General features: G+C 30.1%; 1 protein-coding gene across 1 annotated transcript; it reads right to left on the bottom strand.

The window, feature by feature from the left end:
* Window positions 1–18,871: 18,871 nt before the first annotated feature.
* On the bottom strand, window positions 18,872–20,329 carry LOC101890228 (phospholipase B1, membrane-associated-like). The gene has a single exon (XM_005175056.3). The coding sequence runs from the start codon at window positions 20,327–20,329 to the stop codon at window positions 19,004–19,006; it is 1,326 nt and encodes a 441-aa protein (XP_005175113.2). The 3' UTR covers window positions 18,872–19,003.
* Between the last annotated feature and the right edge of the window lie 2,696 nt (window positions 20,330–23,025).

Here is a 23,025-nt window from a genome sequence, read left to right as displayed (position 1 = left end):
CACAAGTGAAAGTCATTGATAGGTCCTTGAAAAATATATTTTTTAAAACCACGCTTAAAAGTCCATGATTGGTCCTTGAAATTTTTTTTTTTAAATCGACGCTTAAAAGCTATGAAGAAATATTTTTGAAAATCCAAGCTTGAAAGTCTTTGAAAAAAATATTTTTGAAAATCCACGCTTGAAAGTCCTTGATTGGTCCTTGAAAAAATAAATTTTTAAAAATCAACGCCTTTGATTTTTTTTGAAAATCCACTCTCCAAATGTCTACATTTTTTTTATATTCACGCTTATAGCTCTGAAAGTCCTTAAAAAAATATTTTTATAGTGGATTTTTAAATATTTGTCAGAGCCCATAATCGTGGTCTTTTAAACAATTTTTCAGAGTCTATAATTCAAGGCCATAATCGTCGATTTTTTCATAATTTTATAAGCCCATTATCATTAATTTTTTAAGGCCAAAAATAAGTTTTTAGTAGGATTTTAAAATTGTTTTTCAAGGCTCAGAAACGTGGATTTAAATATTTTTTCAGAGCCCATAATTATGAATATTTAAATAATTTCAAACAATATTTTTGCTGGTCCTAGTATTCGTGGATTTTTCTACGGCCAAAATCATAGATTTTTCTAAACAAAACGACGTAGACATTGAAATATATTTAATTAGGTCTACAAAGGTAGATTTTTTAAAGAGTTTTGAATGAAGCTTGTAATGGTCCGCCCAGAGTTCAAATCGTGTTTTTAAAGATATTTTTCAAGCTCATTTTCATCCCTTAATGGTGACATTTTAATTAGGATATTACGGCTGCATTAACATAACTTTTCGCAGAATTGTTTATATACCGTCATCTGGCAATTATCCTGTCTAATATTCAAGGGTATTGATTTGTTTTTCTCATGCTCATCAGATCATTTTCTAACAAATAGTCGTGATTTATTTTTCAATAATTCCCTGGCCACATTCTCACGAATTTTTAAAATATTCATTCAGGTAACTTTTTGGAAAAAAAGGTCGTGGACTTTTTTAAATAAAGAGATTTTTCTAGGCAAAATTCTGGCCAACGATTGTGGTTTTTTCATATCAATTTGTGGATAAGATATTAAAATCACAGGTGTATAATTGCAGGGGTCCATGCGCTGTAGCGAGTAATAGAATTGTGTAACACCCAATCGGACGGTTGGGAAATTCTAAGTGCATAGTATTTGGTTAGCAGATCAAAATCCCAAAAAGTTTTAGATTCCATGCACAAAGGGCCTCAAAATTTTTCTCTATACTTCGCAAAATTTTTCGATGGAGTTTAGAATTGAATACAGCCCTATGTGTTACATGTAGAATCATTTGTACAAAATATGGATCATGTCGGTCTACAATTTGGTATAGCCCCCATGTAAGGATATACCAAGATTTCAAATATATTTTTTTTATATTTTAGCCTTATTTTTCAAACTAATAATAATATGAACTTTTAGAAAAAGAAAACGTCTTTTCGTAAAATTATAAGTATAGGTTCACCTTTTGGTATATCCCTCATATGAAGGTATCCCATGATTTCAGCTATCGGGGTCTTGCTCACACTTTTTAATTTACTCCGCATTTTGATATCTAAAGGAGTAGAAGACCTCTTCTCAAAAAAAAAACTCCTAGTTTTACCTATTTCGAGGACTTGACCACATTTTCCAATCGATTTGGCTAAAAACGTGTAATAAGCCTACTTTGCGAGTAGAGAACCATATTTCAGAAAATTACCAATATGTATACATATTTAAGTATAGACCCTATATGAAAGCACTTACTTGATGGAGTGGACAGATATTGTGCATTTTCGCACCTGATCTAGAACTGTCGCAAATAGTAGGATTTGCAAAGTTGAAACAAAATCGGATAATCGTTTCTCGTTCTGAGCAGAAAATATATTTTTTTAAAAATTTCGGTCTTTTGTGGGAGTCCAGAAGCAGTGGACCGATATTGCCCATCTCCGAACTCGATCAAGGTTTGTCAAAAATATTACGATGTACCAAGTTTGGACTAAATCGGTTATTCCCTTCGAGAGTTATCGTGCACACCAGCCAGCCAGACCGACTGACGGACGGATACCGCTAGATCGACTCCAAATGTCCTGTCTAAAGATACCTAGGGTCTAAAACCGTTATTTCGACTAGGCACGTTTTGACCGCATCAAATGATATATACCCTCTCTAGCCATATGGCTGAGGGCATAATAAGCATAAATTGCTAAAACCACGGCCCGGTAACCCGGACCGGGTCAACTAGTTATAAATAATGGTATTAATTGGTTTTTAAATTTTCTTTGTCCATAAAGACATTTTTCTAGGTCATCTTCTTGCAGAAATCATATATTCACGTTTTTAAGACATTTTTCCAGGCCATATTAGAGCCAAAATTTTTGGATTTTTTTTAACATCCACCCATATTTAATCGTGAATTTTTAAAGTCATATTTCTAGGTTTTTTTCTGATTATTAACCGTGGGTTTTTAAAAGAAGATCCTGATTATAAATACATTTATGAATATTTGAAGATCAACACCTGGACTTTTAAAGACATTTTTCTAAGCCATCCTCTGGTCAATAATCGTGGATCTCAAAAGATCAACTTCCGGCCAAAACTCTTGAACTTTCGAAAACATTTATTTAGGCTTTCCCCTCAGCACTTTATTGTCAAAAATCTTAGGTTTTCTCAGCTATCGTCTGGGAAATGCGAGGACTTTAAAGTCAGAACGGTTATTTTTTTTGGAAAATCGTAAAAATGTAACTGGGACATTCTATGACCATGTAAAGTGGTAGTACTTAAATAATTTAATTAAAACTTCACCGTGGAGACTTAAAGTGAAATTTTATGAAAAATACTTCTGCCTTTGATGTCATCCTTCTAAAATTTTCAAAAAACTCAACAATTATGGTACGACGATGGCCAATATAAATGTCTTTAAAAAAATATGATGTTGGGCCAGAAGTCATCGCTCAAAGCACCATTTCTGGCATGAGGATAGCCTCCAGTAGAAAAAAAGAAAATTTTATAATTAATTGACCTGTTCCAGAACAGCAAGATTGTAAAAATGTTTACTATGATAACCGAACGAGAAAAATTGCAAGAATAGTAGATTCTTGCAGGATCTGGAAGAGAGAGATATTTATAGTAAAAAACAGTTTTACCAAATATTTTATTTTATAAAATTTTATTGGCATTGCTCTGACCTGCTACCATTAACTTGCAATGAATGTTTCCCTATCTGAAAAATTGAGGAATTATAGAGAAATTTTTGTTGCCCCTCCCCTTTCCCGCTGAAAAAACGCATGCTGATTATCCTGTTCCTTTGTCTAAAATTCCCATTGCTTATCAGCATCACTGCATGAGCGTGAAAGCGCTCAATTCATTTTCACTTCGTGCTTAACTCTCCATCAAAGTGATTAATGAAACCTTTTCTCACCCAAACCAATCCAAAACAAAAAAAAAAAAATGGGTAATGATGTTGGTTTTTCTATTTTCCAATTGATTTGAAGCTAAACCTTTGCGAGCTATGAACGGCGCATCAGCTGGACGACGCATTTAGGACACATTACGCAGCACAGCACAGCGCAGTCATTTATTCATTCATTTGACGAGAAATCGCTGCGTTAGAAAAATTGTTCAAATTTTGTGCGGAATCTACTGCATCTGAGACCTTATTGTTGTTGTTTTTCTCCCCTTTATTGTTGTTGATTCCCCGAGGAGTACTGCGGACGCAACGGCACAGTTGTTTCCTTTGTTCCTTCACAAAATTAATGTTAAATGCATTCATTCATTTATACGTGTCCCAAGCTTCCTTGCATTTAGTGCGTGTTTTACGTGGAAGACGCCAGGCAAAACCCCCAAATGAGATTATAAAGTCGAAATGACATTTGTCATTGGCCATAAATAAGCATTGTTTCAGTATCAGAGATTTCAAAAAGAAAAAATGTTATGTCATTGTTATGAGCTGGGTGTGGTTGTGGTGGAGAAAAAAAATCATATTTGAAATTAGCCACGAAAGTGAGGGGATGAAATCAGAGCCAGATTGTTACTATTTAAATAAAGGAAAAATCCACGTCCAGTAGGGTCTTTAAAAAATATTTTTTTAAAAATTCACGTCCGAAAGATTGCTTAAAAAATATTTTTCAAAAAATCCACGTCCGAAAGATTGCTTAAAAAATATTTTTTTAAAAATCCATGTCCGAAAGATTCCATAAAAAATATTTTTAAAAAATCCACGTGCAAAATATTCCATAAAAAAATATTTTTTTAAAAAATCCACGTCCGAAAGATTCCATAAAAAATATTTTTTTAAAAATTCCACGTTGTTGAAAAAATATTTTTTAAAGATCCACGCCTCTGTTGGTCGTTGAAAAAATATTTTTTAAAGATCCACGCCTCTGTTGGTCGTTGAAAAAATATTTTTTTTTAAATCTACGCCTCTGTTGGTCGTTGGAAAAATATATTTTTTTAAAATCCACGCCTCTGTTGGTCGTTGAAAAAATATATTTTTTTAAATCCACGCCTCTGTTGGTCGTTGAAAAAATATTTTTTTTAAATCCACGCCTCTGTTGGTCGTTGGAAAGGTTTTTTTTAAATCCACGCCTCTGTTGGTCGTTGAAAAAATATTTTTTTTAAATCCACGCCTCTGTTGGTCGTTGAAAATATATATATATTTTTTAAATCCACGCCTCTATTGGTCCTTGAAAAAAATATTCTTTAAAAAATCCACGCCTCTATTGGTCCTTGAAAAAAATATTCTTTAAAAAATCCACGCCTCTATTGGTCCTTGAAAAAAATATTCTTTAAAAAATCCACGCCTCTATTGGTCCTTGAAAAAAATATTCTTTAAAAAATCCACGCCTCTATTGGTCCTTGAAGAAAATATTCTTTAAAAAATCCACGTCTTGGTGGATGGTCGTTGAAAAAATAATCTTTAAAAAATCCACGCCTCTGCTGGTGATCCTTGAAAAAATATTCTTTAAATAATCCACGCCTCTGTTGATCCTGGCAAAAATATTCTTTAAATAATCCACGCCTCTGTTGATCCTAGCAAAAATATTCTTTAAATAATCCACGCCTCTGTTGATCCTTGAAAAAATATTCTTTAAACAATCCACGCCTTGTAGGATCCTTGAAAAAATATTCTTTAAAAAATCCACGCCTAAAAGGTTCCTTAAAGAAATATTCTTTAAAAAATCCACGCCTAAAAGGTTCCTTAAAGAAATATTCTTTAAAAAATCCACGCCTTTTATGGATGCTTGAAAAAATATTCTTTAAAAAATCCACGCCTTTTATGGATGCTTGAAAAAATATTCTTTAAAAAATCCACGCCTTTTATGGATGCTTGAAAAAATATTCTTTAAAAAATCCACGCCTTTTATGGATGCTTGAAAAAATATTCTTTAAAAAATCCACGCCTTTTATGGATGCTTGAAAAAATATTCTTTAAAAAATCCACGCCTTGTATGGATGCTTGAAAAAATATTCTTTAAAAAATCCACGCCTTTTATGGATGCTTGAAAAAATATTCTTTAAAAAATCCACGCCTTGTATGGATGCTTGAAAAAATATTCTTTAAAAAATCCACGCCTTGTATGGATGCTTGAAAAAATATTCTTTAAAAAATCCACGCCTTGTATGGATGCTTGAAAAAATATTCTTTAAAAAATCCACGCCTTGTATGGATGCTTGAAAAAATATTCTTTAAAAAATCCACGCCTTGTATGGATGCTTGAAAAAATATTCTTTAAAAAATCCACGCCTTGTATGGATGCTTGAAAAAATATTCTTTAAAAAATCCACGCCTTGTATGGATGCTTGAAAAATATTCTTTAAAAAATCCACGCCTTTTATGGATGCTTGAAAAAATATTCTTTAAAAAATCCACGCCTTGTATGGATGCTTGAAAAAATATTCTTTAAAAAATCCACGCCTTGTATGGATGCTTGAAAAAATATTCTTTAAAAAATCCACGCCTTGTATGGATGCTTGAAAAAATATTCTTTAAAAAATCCACGCCTTGTATGGATGCTTGAAAAAATATTCTTTAAAAAATCCACGCCTTGTATGGATGCTTGAAAAAATACTCTTTAAAAAATCCACGCCTAAAAGGTTCATTAAAAAAATATTCTTTAAAAAATCCACGCCTAAAAGGTTCCTTAAAAAAATATTCTTTAAAAAATCCACGCCTAAAAGGTTCCTTAAAAAAATATTCTTTAAAAAATCCACGCCTAAAAGGTTCCTTGAAAAAATATTCTTTAAAAAATCCACGCCTAAAAGGTTCCTTAAAAAAATATTCTTTAAAAAATCCACGCCTAAAAGGTTCCTTAAAAAATATTCTTTAAAAAATCCACGCCTAAAAGGTTCCTTGAAAAAATATTATTTAAAAAATCCACGCCTAAAAGGTTCCATAAAAAAATATTCTTTAAAAAATCCACGCCTAAAAGGTTCCTTGAAAAAATATTCTTTAAAAAATCCACGCCTAGAAGGTTCCTTAAAAAAATATTCTTTAAAAAATCCACGCCTAAAAGGTTCCTTAAAAAAATATTCTTTAAAAATATTCTTTAAAAAATCCACGCCTGTGTCGATGCTTGAAAAAATATTCTTTAAAAAATCCGCGCCTCTGTTGGTTCTTGAAAAAATATTCTTTAAAAAATCCACTCCTCTGTTGGTCCTTGAAAAAATATTCTTTAAAAAATCCGCGCCTCTGTTGGTTCTTGAAAAAATATTCTTTAAAAAATCCACTCCTCTGTTGGTCCTTGAAAAAATATTCTCTAAAAAATCCACGCCCCTTTTGATCCTTGAAAAAATATTCTTTAAAAAATCCACGTTTGTTGATCCTAAAAAATATATTCTTTAAAAATCCACGCCTCTGTTGGTCCTTAAAAATATATTCTTTAAAAAATTGACTTTTAGAGATGGTCCTTGAAAAAATATTCTTTAAAAAATCCACGTTTAGAGATGGTCCATAAATACATTTTTTAAAGTTTCTTTTACCTTTAACTTTTTACCTTCATATCTCCTTGGCTTTTAAAGATTTTTCCCTCTCAGCATCCCTTTCCCACCCTTTCCAAATTCACCAATTGAATGTCACATTTCCCATCATCGGAAAACATTTTCCTTATTAAAAATTCTTTAACATCAGTTTGGTTTAAAAAATTTCCCCTCTACTGGAATCCATCAAAACTGTCGTTGACGTCAATCATTCCCCTTTACTTAGTTGTAGGAAAAAATACCTTTAATTATACAAAACACTTTATACAAAAACGTATATAATGACATAAACAAAACGCTGGCAAAAAACAGGCAGCGCTGCCGCATTCTTCATTCTCCCACAAGCAACGAGTTAGCTCGCCAGCCTGCAACTTCACCTGACAACCAGCCAGCCACCACGCTTTTCCATCCATTTCAAGCACTTCTTCATTATGCCACTTCAGTGTCATAACTATCCACTTAAGAAACATTTAGGAAAAAATTAAAAATATTTAATTAAAATTAATGTTCATGATATGCTTGCTACTCTCCATCCTGGAATGGTATTTTTCAAATGTCGGCATACCAGGAACATGGAACGAAACGAACAAAAAAAAAAAACAAATTACCGAAAATACCGGAAACAACATCCTGTTCATAAAACAAACTCACACACATATAAGCGTAAAAAGCCACCAAATAAATGTTCGAAAGAAAGGATCGCAAAATATATTTCCCCCACCACCAAAAAATTAGTGAAGGGTTACTCGTGCCTCTCAGCTGAGGTTATGGTATGACAATACTTTGGGAATGTAACAAGATGAAAACAGTGGTTAAAGTTGAATTTCTAAAAAGAACTAAAAGTCCACTTTTCCAGTTTGAAAGGTCCTTGAAATTATATCCTTAAAAATATCACGCCTTGTAGATATCTTGAAAAAATATTTTTTAAATAATCCACGCCTTGTAGAATTCTTAAAAACACGTCTTTTAAATAAGTGAAAAAAGCCTTGTACAGTTCTTGAAAAAATCCACTCCTTGTAAATTTCTTAAAAAATATTTTTTAAATAATCCACGCCTTGTAGAATTCTTAAAAACACGTCTTTTAAATAAGTGAAAAAAGCCTTGTACAGTTCTTGAAAAAATCCACTCCTTGTAAATTTCTTAAAAAATATTTTTTAAAAAATCCACGCCTTGTAAATTTGCTAAAATAATATTTTTTAAATTATCCACGCCTTGTAGAATTCCTGAAAAAATGTATTTTAAATAATTTAAAAAAGCCTTGTAGTGTTCTTGAAGAAATCCACTCCTTGAAAATTTCTTAAAAAAATAATATTTTTTTAAAAAATTCACTCCTTGTGCATTTCATAAAAAAATATTTTTAAAATACATACATCCACATCATAAATACATCCACGAATTGTAAATTTCTAAAAAAAATATATTTTTTAAACATCCACGCCTTGTAAATTTCTAACAAAAAATATTTTTTTAAAAATTTACGCCCTGTAAATTTCTAAAGAAAATATATTTTAAAAAATCCTCGCCATATAAATTTCTGAGAAAAATATTTTTTAAAAAATCCACGCCATGTAAATTACTAAGAAAAATATTTTTTAAAAAACGAAAAAATATAAAAAAAACAACGCCTTGAAGAGTTCTTAAAAAAATATTTTTCAAAAAATCCACGCCTTGAAGAGTTCTTAAAAAAATATTTTTCAAAAAATCCACGCCTTGAAGAGTTCTTAAAAAAATATTTTTCAAAAAATCCACGCCTTGAAGAGTTCTTAAAAATATATTTTTTAAAAAACCCACGCCTTGAAGAGTTCTTAAAAAAATATTTTTTGAAAAACCCACGCCTTGTACAGTTCTTGAAAAAATATTTTTTAAAAAACCCACGGCTTGTAGAGTTCTTGAAAAAATATTTTTTAAAAAATCCACGCCTTGAAGAGTTCTTGAAAATATATTTTTTAAAACATCGACGCGCCTCTTTGTTCTGGAAAAAATATTCATTAAAAAAATCACGTTTCTGTTGATGCTTGAAAAAATATTATTTAACGCCTCTGTTGCTGGTTGAAAAATATTCTTTAAAAAATCCACGCCTCGGTTGGTGGTTGAAAAAATATTCTTCAAAAAAAAAAAAACACGTATCTGTTGGTGGTTGAAAAAATATTCTTTAAAAAACCCAGGTCTCTGTGGATGCTTGAAAAAATATTCTTTAAAAAACCCAGGTCTCTGTGGATGCTTGAAGAAATATTCTTTAAAAAACCCAGGCCTCTGTGGATGCTTGAAGAAATATTCTTTAAAAAACCCAGGCCTCTGTGGATGCTTGAAGAAATATTCTTTAAAAAACCCAGGCCTCTGTGGATGCTTGAAGAAATATTCTTTAAAAAATCCACGTCTCTTTTGATGGCTGAAAAAATATTTTTTAAAAAATCCACGTCTCTCTTGATGGCTGAAAAAATATTTTTTAAAAAATCCACGTCTCTTTTGATGGCTGAAAAAATATTTTTTAAAAAATGCACGTCTGTTTTGATGGCTGAAAAAATATTTTTTAAAAAATCCACGTCTGTTTTGATGGCTGAAAAAATATTTTTTAAAAAATCCACGTCTCTTTTGATGGCTGAAAAAATATTTTTTAAAAAATCCACGTCTCTTTTGATGGCTGAAAAAAATATTTTTTAAAAAATCCACGTCTCTTTTGATGGCTGAAAAAATATTTTTTAAAAAATCCACGTCTCTTTTGATGGCTGAAAAAATATTTTTTAAAAAATCGACGTCTCTTGTGATGGCTGAAAAAATATTTTTTAAAAAATCCACGTCTCTTTTTATGGCTGAAAAAATATTTTTTAAAAAATCCACGTGTCCTTTGATTGCTGAAAAAATATTTTTTAAAAAATCCACGTCTCTTTTGATGGCTGAAAAAATATTTTTTAAAAAATCCACGTCTCTTTTGATGGCTGAAAAAATATTTTTTAAAAAATCCACGTCTCTTTTGATGGCTGAAAAAATATTTTTTAAGAAATCCACGTCTCTTTTGAGGGCTGAAAAAAATATTTTTTAAAAAATCCACGTCTCTTTTGATGGCTGAAAAAATATTTTTTAAAAAATCCACGTCTCTTTTGATGGCTGAAAAAATATTTTTTAAAAAATCCACGTCTCTTTTGATGGCTGAAAAAATATTTTTTAAAAAATCCACGCCTCTTTTGATGGCTGAAAAAATATTTTTTAAAAAATCCACGTCTCTTTTGATGGCTGAAAAAATATTTTTTAAAAAATCCACGTCTCATTTGATGGCTGAAAAAATATTTTTTAAAAAATCCACGTCTCTTTTGATGGCTGAAAAAATATTTTTTTTAAAAAATCCACGTCTCTTTTGATGGCTGAAAAAATATTTTTTAAAAAATCCACGTCTCTTTTGATGGCTGAAAAAATATTTTTTAAAAAATCCACGTCTCTTTTGATGGCTGAAAAAATATTTTTTAAAAAATCCACGTCTCTTTTGATGGCTGAAAAAATATTTTTTAAAAAATCCCCGTCTCTTTTGATGGCTGAAAAAATATTTTTTAAAAAATCGACGTCTCTTGTGATGGCTGAAAAAATATTTTTTAAAAAATCCACGTCTCTTTTGATGGCTGAAAAAATATTTTTTAAAAAATCCACGCCTTGGATGGTCCTTGAAAAAAATATTCTTTAAAAAATCCACGCCTCGGTCAATGCTTAAAAAATATTCTTTAAAAAAACACGCTCCTGTGGGTCCTTGAAAAAATATTTCTGTCCTCGACAACCACTGTTCAGCAATTATGTTGGTTTTCATAAATACTTACAACTGCCACACCATAACACCCCACATGTGTGTGTCTGTGTATTAGTTAAAGGTAGTGTGTTCAAGAACGCACATCAAATCAAGGAGGAAACGGAAATCAGTGAATGTCAAAACACACACACATACTCTCTCTCTCTCTCAAAACAGAGCTGTATTAGTGTGTGTGCTTGCTAAGAAGATGTAAAACACATAACATAAAATATTTTTTCATAAAAATTCCATCAAAAAATTGAAATTAAATTAAATTTCTTTCGAATGTCATATCAGCAACTCGTTCGTTGTGTGTTCCTCCATTCTCCGCACATACATGCTCTTATTATGGTATTGTCCTGTCCGTTGCCAGATGAATGAAGGAAGCAATGAAACGAATGAGACGACAACATAACAATATTTTGTTTCAAAATTTCAAATTGTTTTTACCATTTGACATCGAAGGTAAGAGATGGCAGTGATCATTGCTGTGGAAAGAAGTGACTCCATGAGATTCCCAATACCAAAAAAACCAACAGAAATGACATGTTTGCCAGCCATGTCGTAAGTATGCTTGTTGAGAGTCCATACCTTTATTGGCAATGTCTATATTATTGACTCTTTGCAACATTTTCCATTTCTTTTTCATAAAATTCTATTAGGAATGTTACCATTTCCAATGCTACAACTGTTTTCTTTTTTGTTTTGCCTTTCTGAACTGTCAGTTTTTTAGATATGAAAATATTATTGAAATTTCTTGAAATTGCTGGCAATCATGAACACATTTTGAAAACGATACAAATGTTGCATGGCATAATTGAGAGTATATTTTTTTTTATTGATATACGTACATTTGTACGTACATATTAGTTGTAAATATTGTAAAAATGATGATAATGTTTGTTGGTTCTTGAATTTTTTTTTAATCTCGCCTTGTATGGTTCCTGAAAAAAAAACATTTTTTAAAAAATTCTCGCCTTGTATGGTTCTTGAAAAAAATTAAAAAAATATTTTTTAAAAAATACACGCCTTGTATGGTTCTTCAAAAATATTAAAAAAAATATTTTTTAAAAAATCCACGCCTTGTATGGTTCTTGAAAAAAATATTTTTTTTAAACATCCATGCCTAGTATGGTTCTTGAAAAAAATATTAAAAAATTATTTTTTAAAAATCCACGTCTTGTATGGTTCTTTAAAAAAAATATTAAAAAAATATTTTTTTAAAAATCCACGCCCTGTATGGTTTTTGAAGAAAATATTAGAAAAATATTTTTTAAAGAGAAAAATATTTTTTAAAAAATCCGCTCCTTGTATGGCTCTTGAAAAAAATGTTTTTAAAAAATCCACTTTTTTTTGGGTCCATGAAGAAGTATTCTTTTTAAAAAGTCCATGGTTGCCTTTATTTAGAAAAAAAAAAATAAAAATCCACATTTGCCTTGGTCTTGAAAAGAATATTTTTATAAAAAACACGTTTACTTTTTTTCATAAAAAAATATATATATTTAAATTCACATTTGTCTTAGTCCATCAACAAATATATTTTTTAAAAATCAATATTTGTCTCGGTCCATGAAAAAATATTTTAAAAAAATTCACGTTTGTTGAAATTTCATGCAAAAATATATTTAAAAAATCCCCGTTTGTTGATGGTCCATGAAAAAATATTTTAAAAAATCCACGTCTTTTGATGCTCAATGCAACAATATTTTAACAAAATCCACCTTTGCTGATGGTTCATAAAAAAATATTTTTAAAAATTCACGTTTATTGATGTTCAATGAAAAAATATTTAAAAAAAATCCACGTTTTTGATGGTCAATGAAAAAATATTTAAAAAAAAATCCACGTTTTTTGATGGTCAATGAAAAAATACTTTTAAAAAATCCACGTTTGTTGATGGTCAATGAAAAAATATTTTTTAAAAATCCACGTTTTTTGATGGTCAATGAAAAAATACTTTTAAAAAATCCACGTTTGTTGATGGTCAATGAAAAAATATTTTTTAAAAATCCACGTTTATTGATGGTTCATGAAAAATATTTTTTAAAAATCCACGTTTATTGATGGTTCATGAAAAATATTTTAAAAAAAACCACGTTTGCTGATGGTCCATGAAAAAAATAATTAAAAAAATCCGTTTTTTCTGATGGTCCATGAAAAAATATTTTTAAAAAATCCCTTTTTTCTAATGGCCCATGAAAAATTATTTTTAAAAAAATCCCTTTTTTCTGATGGTCCATGAAAAAATATTTTTAAAAAATCCCTTTTTTCTAATGGTCCATGAAAAATTATTTTTAAAAAAATCCACGTTTGTTGATGGTCAATGAAAAAATATTTTTTAAAAATCCACGTTTTTTGATGGTCAATGAAAAAATACTTTTAAAAAATCCACGTTTGTTGATGGTCAATGAAAAAATATTTTTTAAAAATCCACGTTTGTTGATGGTCCATGAAAAAATATTTTTAAAAAATCCACGTTTGTTGATGGTCCATGAAAAAATATTTTTTTAAAAAATCCACGTTTATTGATGGTCTATGAAAAAATATTTTTAAAAAATCCACGTTTGTTAATGGTCCATGAAAAAATATTTTTAAGAAATCACATTTGTTGGTCTTTGAAAAACTATTTTTTTTCGAAAATCCCAAGTTTTTTGCTCCTTAAAAATTTTCTTAAAAATTCTAATTTTCCACCCTCCTCCCCCAGTTTTTCCGAAATCTTCTTCTCCTGTCTTAAAGGCAATATTTTCCCAAAACAAACATTTCCAAAAACTGTTTCTGTTTGACTTCATGCGAATAAATATGTTTCTCTTTACAACCTTATTGCTTATTAATTCAGTTCGGCATAGAGATAGCTTAATGCAAAACTTTGTTTACCTTACAGATTGCTTATCAGCCGCCAGCATCCCCTGCCGTAGCAGGTTCCTCCAGAGCGTATAATCAATTTTACTGCCGCCGCCAAACAGCGAACGCTGCTGCTTAATTTTTCTTATCACAAAATGTGAGTGTTTGTACACCTTTTTGTGGTTTCCTCCGTTTTCCACGTAGATTATTATGCATTATGCGAAGTATTTAGGCTTACGTTTTTTTGCTGCCATTTCAATTGGTTTGGCTGCTCCCAAAAGTTGTCGTCATTGCCATCATCATCCCGATGGCATATCCATCCATGATGCCGAGGAGTATCTCTTCAATCTCCTTTCAATTTCCCTTTGCATGGCTCGTGTGTCTGGCCAATGCCAGCCTATCTCGAATAAAACTTTCGCCCTACATTGCAATGTTGTTGTTGCTGCTGTGGTTCGTGTCGCCGTCGCCATCGTCAAAAACTGTGAAATACACAAATCGATGGGAAAAAATGCCATGAAGCAAACCCCGAGCACGTGAACTATTAAAAATCACTTAAGAACAATTCATGTCACGTTCCACAATAGTAGTCGCCTTCAGTGCTACCGGATGATGATGGCAGTTTGAATTTGTATGCCTCCAGCCTCTGGCAGCTAGTCGGTAGTCATCAAGCATCGTGGCCTTTATCGGCAGCTTCCATGCATGCGAATGACTGACTGACTGGTTGGATGGCTGGTTTGTTGGCAGTTTGGCAATAGAGTCCTTGGGAGAGGATTTTTTGTGTGTCTGTGTGTCTGTATGTCTCCACACTCAATCGAAGTTTGAACTTTACAAATAGATATTTTTCCACAAATTTGTATCTATATTTGTTCATTGAATATGTATTCCTTACAAATGATTTATCTTTATCAAACTTGCCCCGATCTCCCCTCAAATTTGTGGCCCTCTCGCCCTCACCCTCTCACGTGGCGCATTCCTAGCCACGAAGTTGTAGTTAGTGTTGATGTTATTGCAGGATGTGGCATTGCATAAAGTTCACTGAAATTTTTGGAGGTCCTTAAACATCGGATTTTTTTTTTGCAACCAGTTTTTCCCATCCGATAACTTTCGATGTGTGCTTTCTTCGTGAACGTGATTGTGCATGTAGTGTTTGAGTTTTGTAAGCCGGGGCAAAAAAAAAGGTAATAGATATTTGATTGAAGAATTATAGACTCTGATATTATTTGTTATTATGGTGTGCGGAGTAAAGTAAATTGATTTGATGTTGATACCTTGATAAAGTTTTATTATTATTTTTTTCCTTTGCTTTAGGTTTAGATTTCTTGTTTCTTTTGTAGAGCAGCAGAGATGATGAAGTATAATAGTACATAATCACAGGATTTTCGTAAGGTAAAACTTTAAATAATTAAATAAGAAGATTTTTTAAAACAGTTTTTTCAACAGACCAACAAACGTGGATTTTTTAAATAATATTTTTTAATGGACCCAGACAAACGTGGATGTCTTAAAAATATTTTTTCATGGATTATCAATAAACGTAGATTTTTTAAAAATATTTTTTCATGGACAATCAATAAACGTGCATTTTTTAAAAATATTTTTTCATGGACCATCAATAAACGTGGATTTTTTAAAAATATTTTTTCATGGACCATCTATAAACATGGATTTAAAAAAAAATATTTTTTCATGGACCATCAACAAACGTGGATTTAAAAAAAAATATTTTTTCATAGACAATCAATAAACGTGTTTTTTTTTCAAAAATATTTATTCATGGACCATCAACAAACGTGGATTTAAAAAAAAGTATTTTTTCATAGACAATCAATAAACGTGGTTTTTTTTAAAAAATATTTTTTCATGGACCATCAAAAAACGTGGATTTTTTAAAAAATATTTTTTCATGGACCGTCAATAAACGTGGATTTTTTAAACAATATTTTTTCCTGGACCACCAAAAAACGTGGATTTTTTAAATGTTTTTTTAATGGACCCAGACAAACGTGGATTTTTTAAATAATATTTTTTTAATGGACCCAGACAAACGTGGATTTTTTAAATAATATTTTTTTAATGGACCCAGACAAACGTGGATTTTTTAAATAATATTTTTTTATGGGCCATCAATAAACGTGGGTTTTTTTAATAATATTTTTTTATGGACCATCAATAAACGTGGATTTTTTAAATAATATTTCTTAATGGACCCAGACAAACGTGGATTTTTTAAAAAAATATTTTTTTCTACAGATCAACAAACGTGGATTAAAAAAAAAATGTATATTTTTTTTGCAACAGATCAACAAACGTGGATTTTTTAAAAAATATTTTTTTAACAGATCAACAAACGTGGATTCTTCAAAAATATTTTTTCATGGACTATCAACAAACGTGGATTTTTAAAAAATATTTTTTCATGGACTATCAACAAATGTGGATTTTTCAAAAATATTTTTTCATGGACTATCAACAAATGTGGATTTTTTAAAAATATTTTTTCATGGACCATCAATAAACGTGGATTTTTTAAAAATATTTTTTCATGGACCATCAATAAACGTAGATTTTTTTAAAAATTATTGTTTATAGACCATCAATAAATGTGAATTTTTTAAAAAATATTTTTTCATGGACCATCATTAAACGTGGATTTTTCACAAAAATTTTTTTCATGGACCATCAATAAACGTGGATTTTTTAAAAAATATTTTTTCATGGACCATCAATAAACGTGAATTTTTTAAAAAATATTTTTTCATGGACCATCAATAAACGTGGATTTTTTAAAAAATATTTTTTCAACAAAAACACAAACGTGGATTTTTTAAAAAATATATTTTTTAACAGATCAACAAATATGGATTTTTTAAAAAAATATTTTTCAATAGATCAACAAACGCGGATATTTTAAAATTTTTTTTTCAACAGATCAACAAATATGGATATTTTAAATTTTTTTTTTCAACAGATCAACAAATATGGATTTTTTAAAAAAAATATTTTTCAATAGATCAACAAACGCGGATATTTTAAAAAATACTGTTTCAACAGATCAACAAACGTGATTTTTTTAAAAAATATTTTTTCAACAGATCAACATCCGTGGATTTTTTAAAAAATATTTTTTCAATAACACAACAAACGTGGATTTTTTAAAAAATATTTTTTCAATAAAACAACAAACGTGGATTTTTAAAAAATATTTTTTCAGTAAAACAACAAACGTTGATTTTTTAAAAAATATTTTTTCAACAAAACAATAAACGTGGATTTTTTAAAAAATATTTTTTCAATAAAACAACAAAAGTGGATTTTTTAAAAAATATTTTTTCATATATTATGTTTTTCTTCAGCAGATCAACAAAGGTTTTTCTTTAAAATAAATATTTTTTTTCAGCAGATCAACAAACTTGGATTTTTTAAAAAAAATATTTTTTGAACAGAACAACAAACGTGGGTTTTTAAAAAATATTTATTCAACAAACGTGAATTTTTAAAAACATATTTGTTCAACAGGTCAACAAACATAAATATCAAAAAACGCGGATTTAAAGAAAAAAATTCAACAAATCAACAAACGTGAATTTTTAAAAAAATATTTTTTTAACAGATCAACAAGCGTGGATATTTTTAAAAAATATTTTTTCAGCAGATCTACAAACGTGGATTTTTTAAAAAATATTTTTTTAACAATTCAGCAAAAGTGGATTTTTGTAAAAAAATATTTTTTTTAACAATTCAGCAATCGTGGATTTTTTAAAAAAATATATTTTTTAACAGATCAACAAACGTGGATTTTTTAAAAAAATATTTTTTCAACAGATCAACAAACGTGGATTTTTTAAAAAATAGTTTTTCAACCGATCAACCAACGTGGATTTTTTAAAAAATAGGTTTTTCAACAGATCAGCAAACGTGGATTTTTTTAAAAATATTTTTTAAATAGACCAACAAACGTGGATTTTTTTAAAAATATTTTTTCAACAGATCAACAATTGTGGACTTTTTAAAAAAATATTTTTTCAACAGATCAACAATTGTGAATTTTTTAAAAAAATATTTTTTAACAAAACAACAAACGTGGTTTTTTTAAAAAATATTTTTTCAACAGAAAAAATATTTTTTTAAGAGATAAAAAACGTCGATTTTTTTAAAAATATTGGCCAACAAACGTGGATTTTTTTAAAAATATTGACCAACAAACGTGGATTTTTTTAAAAATATTGACCAACATACGTGGATTTTTTTAAAAATATTTTTTACATAGACCAAAAAACGTGCATTTAAAAAAAAAAAATACTTTCAGCCATTCAACAAACATGGATTTAAAAAAAATCAACAGATTAACAAACGTGGAATTTTTAAAAAAAATATTTTACTGCACAGAAAGTGAAAGGATAATCCGATTTTGCTCCATCTTTGCAAATCCTAATATTCGCATCAGCTCAGGTGCGAAAATGGACAATATCGGTCCACTCAATCAAACACCTCCCCCACAAAGGATCAAAAATATTTATTACTCTTATAAAATGTGAAGTAAGAGTCCGATTGTCTTTAAATTATACAGAACACCATATTTCAGCTGCGATGAGGGGATGAATCGGACAATTCTTTCTGGTACCTCTGCCACAACGGGTCAAAATTTTGAATAATCATGAAGCTTCTAAACCACGAAATTTACATCCGACTCCATTTATAGTTAGCTTGTCTCAATATTTCTATCAACATAAAGATAGTAGAGATCGGACCAAAGATCGAATCAAAATTTGGATAACAAAAGCGATTATAAAATTCAAAATAAGAATCCGGTTCTCTGCAAATTCCAGAACATCGCAATAATCTTATTAAACCAAGATCAGCTATGAATATGGGATATATCGGCTCACTTCTTCTGGTACCTCCCCCACAAATAAACCAACCCAAGATCTGCTATGAATATGGAATATATCGGTTCACTTCTTCTGGTACCTCCTCCACAAATATTCAAAATTTTGAATATCCACGAAGCTCATAAAACGCGAAATTAATATTCGATTCCTTTCAGACTTGGTACATCTCAATATTTCCTTCACCACAAGATCTGTTATAAAGATGGTAGAGATCGAGCCATTTCTTCCGGTACCTCCCCTACATATTGTTCGATTATCTTATGAGGACCATAACACAATTTTAAGGAATATTATTTTTAAGAATCCGTAGACCAACATTTTTTTTAAACATTTTGAAATTCAATTTTATTTTTCTCGTTGTTAAAACTTTTTTATTTTTTGCCTTAAATTTCAAATTAATAATAAATATTATAAAATATCACAACAATAACAACTATTCTAAAATAATAATATGTCTTAAATATAAAATAATTTTTCACCCCAATTTCATCTCCAAAAATCATTGTCGGACAAAACTATTTTTATATGTGGCAATATAGGGTCTCTCTTCCGAAGGACATTCGAATCTCTCGAAGGGTTCAATAAAATATGATTCCTTTCGCCCCGGTGGCTGCAACATGTTATTCCATAGCTCATTGGCAACGGCGGCATGACCCAATTGGCTAAAATGAAAACAATCACTGGCCAGAAATCTCAAATCTGTATCCCCATTATTTCGAATCGGCAAACTGACATTGGCCGTAAACGGTTGATAGAGTACCACAAAATCCTGTGTGTAAAATTCCGGCAGTGATGCCACATATTCATCTATTTTCTGCCATCGGGAAATAAATTTCGAAATTGTATTCAAATACTTCCTCGAATAGGTTTCACTGAAGATACAGTGACAGCCCACGCTGTGGACAGCCTGACAGAGCAGGGGGATATTCTGCATTTGCCTCAGGGTATTGACCATATTTGGGGCTGGTATTAAATTCACCACAAGTCGGGGGATATTATCACGCAGTAGGCGGAAGGCATTCCTCAGATCCCGCTCATGTTGTCTTAGAAAATTCCACAGATTATCATGGTGACACATATCGGAACAGATGTCATTATTGCCCACAAAAATTGTCAACAGTTTCCAATGTCGTTGCATATCAATGCGAGGATCCTGGCGCATGCGTTGTATCAGCACCTGAACCTGATAAACCAAATCTCTTGACATGATCATGGGCTCGGCAATATTCAAATGGGCATGTCTATCCACTGCCACTCCATCTTGTGTTGAGAAGCCATATAGCCGAGGATTGAAAACTTTTAAAATATTCGGCAAAGTTAGAATGGTTCTCCAATCGGCAACACCGCCCCCAGAGAAGGTAACCCCACGATTCTCGGTGGCTATATCAACAATGGTCTCAGATATTGCCCCATTACCAGCCGTCAGAGAATCACCAATTGCCGCAATGACATCAATATCACCCGGTCGCAGCTTATCCACACTTGTGGGAGTCCTTTTCGACTTGGTACCATTTAGGGGGCAAGGGAACTCATTCCATTTGCGGGGTCTTTGAATTTTCCCATATTCCCAGTTGTAACTATATAATCGGGACCAATTGTTGGCCGCCCGTTGTAGTAAAATACGCCTTAGGTTTAGTAGCAGATCTCGATTGTCATCGAGGTTTGTGACTAAAAGTTTGCCATTCCGCGCCTTTTTGGGATGGAATTTGGTTTTCTGTACCCCGGAGAGTTTTAGAAAATAGTCGATATCATTGTGGGCGGGGATTTCAGGAAGCCACAACAGGGAACAGAGTAAAGTCAGTGACAACAGTTGGAAGGTCTTCATTTAAAGCAAGTCTGAAAAATTGAAAAATATTAAAAAATTTAAAAGCGTTGGACTTAACGTTAAGCTCTTAACAATTTTATAAGCATATATGAAATATTCTTACAAACCTACTATGTAATGGAGGCTCTTGAAATATTCTCAAAAAAATATATATTATTCATTACTTTAATTAGGAGGTCCTTTTTTTCTTGAAAATCCACTGTTTTCTCGAACTTTTCTTAAAAACTCACTATTTTGGTCCTAGAATAGCGCATAAAAATATTTAAAAAAAAAAACCATGCATTAAGTCAGTGAAAATCATGGAATCTTGGATGTAAGTTTCGAAAGGCATTTTCAAAATAATTTTTAAAAATTCATTAAATTTCTATTTTTGTTAGAAGGTCCTTTAAAAGTTTCTCTCTTGAAAAATGTTAAAAAAATGTATTATTTATTAATTTAACGATTTCTCCTGAAGCTTGCTGTTTGCTCAAACTTTTTTTAAAAACTCACTATTTTGGTCCTAGAAAGCCTCATCAAATATTAAAAAATCCAGTCCTTGAAAATAAAGGAATCCTGGATATGAGTCTCGATAGGCCTTAAAAAAAATTCTTAAAAAATCCTGATCCTGTCTATGAATATTGTTAGAAACCCCAGAGGTTTTTAAAAAATTGAAATGTGAATTATTTTCATTAAGAAGAGGTTTCAATAAATTCTCTTAAAAATACTATTTTCGTTGGAAGGTCCTTCAAAATTTTCTGTGTTAAAATATTCTCAAAAAAAATCTATTATTTATTAATTTAACCTTTTTTATCGAAATCCACTATTTGCTAAAACTTTTCTTTAAAACTCATTATTGTCGTCCTAGAAAGCTTTATAGAAGTTAAAAAATATATATACCGGACGTTAAATCCTTGAAAATATTACAAAATCAAGGAATCCTGTATTTTTGTTACCGAAGACCTCTTTAAAATGCTCTTAAAATATCCTCACTTTGAAAAAAAAATTTAAAAATCTATGAATTTTATTATGAAACCTTGAGGCCTTTGGAAAAATTTAAATACGATTATTTTCGTCAAGAGGAGGTTTCACTATATTCCCTTAAAAAAATACTATTTTGGTTAGAAGGTCCTTTAAATTTTTTTCTGTTGAAATATTCTAAAAAAGTCTATTATTTATTAATTTAACCTTTTTTATTGAAATCCACTTTTTGCTCAAACTTTTCTTAAAAACTCACTATTTTCGTCCTCGAAAGCCTTATAGAAGTTAAAAAATATATCGGACGTTAAATCCTTGAAAATATTACAAAATCTAGGAATCCTGTATTTTTGTTACCGAAGACCTTATAAAAATATTCTTAAAATATCCTGACTTTGAAAAAAAAAAATTAGAAAATCGATGAATTTTGTTAAGAACCCTTAAGGTCTTTGAAAAAATTGAAAAGTGAATTATTTTTGTCAGGTGGAGGTTTCACTAAATTCTCCTAAAAATTACTATTTTGGTTAGAAGGCACTTTCAACTGTCCCATTACTTTAACCAATTTTCTGGAAAATGCAAATGCTCAAACTTTTCTTGAAAAATCACCATTTTGATCCCTGAAAGCCTTTTAAAAATATTAAAAAAAACCGACGTTAACTCCTTGAAAATCAGGGAATCCAGGATATTAGTCTCGAAAGGATAAAAAAAATTAAAAAATCGATTAATTTTGTTAGGAACACTTGAGGTCTTTGAAAAAATTGAAATGTCAATTATTTTCGTCAGGAAGAGGTTTCACTAAATTCCCTTCAAAATACTATTTTCGTGGGAAGGTCCTTTAAAATCTTCTCTTTTGAAATATTCTCAAAAAATCTATTATTTATTGAAATACACTATTTGCTCAAACTTTTCTTAAAAACTCACTATATTCGTCCTCGAAAGCCTTATATACCGGACGTTAAATCCTTCAAAATATTACAAAATCAAGGAATCCTGTATTTTTGTTCCCGAAGGCCTACTTATTTGAAAAAAAAAAAAAAAAAAATTAAAAAATCGATGAATTTTTTTAAGAACCCTTGAGGTCTTTGAAAAAATTGAAATGTCAATTATTTTCATCAGGAAGAGGTTTCAATAAATTCCCTTAAAAATACCATTTTGGTTAGAAGGTCCTTTAAAATTTTCTCTGTTAAAATATTCTCAAAAAATTTATTATTTATTAATTTAACCTTTTTTTATTGAAATCCACTATTTGCTCAAACTTTTCTTCGTCCTCGAAAGCCTTATAGAAGATAAAAAAATATACCGGACGTTAAATGCTTGAAAATATTACAAAATCAAGGAATTATGTATTTTTGTTCCCGAAGGCCTTAAAAAAATATTCTTTAAATATCCTGACTTTAAAACAAAAATAAAAATTCGTTGAATTTTGTTAAGAAACCTTGAGGCCTTTGAAAAACAAAACAATTGAAAAACAATTATTTTCGTCGGGAGAAGGTTTCACTATATTCCCTTAAAAAAATACTATTTTGGTTAGAAGGTCCTTCAAAATTTTCTCTGTTGAAATATTCACAAAAAATCTATTATTCATTACTTTAACCTTTTTTTATTGAAATCCACTATTTGCTCAAAGTTTTTTTAAAAACTCATTATTTTCGTCCTCGAAAGCCTTATAGAAGTCAAAAAATATATATACCGGACGTTAAATCCTTGAAAACTTACAAAATCAAGGAATCCTGTATTTTTGT

The sequence above is a fragment of the Musca domestica genome, unplaced genomic scaffold (genome assembly GCF_030504385.1).
Source record: "Musca domestica strain aabys unplaced genomic scaffold, Musca_domestica.polishedcontigs.V.1.1 121, whole genome shotgun sequence".
NCBI lineage: Eukaryota > Metazoa > Arthropoda > Insecta > Diptera > Muscidae > Musca > Musca domestica.
The sequence above is the reverse complement of the archived record's forward strand: the minus strand, read 5'-3'. Positions and strand labels throughout refer to the sequence as shown.

Coding starts and splice junctions, on each gene's coding strand:
- LOC101890228 (XM_005175056.3), bottom strand. CDS start 20,329: ATGAAGACCTTCCAACTGTTGTCACTGACTTTACTCTGTTCCCTGTTG.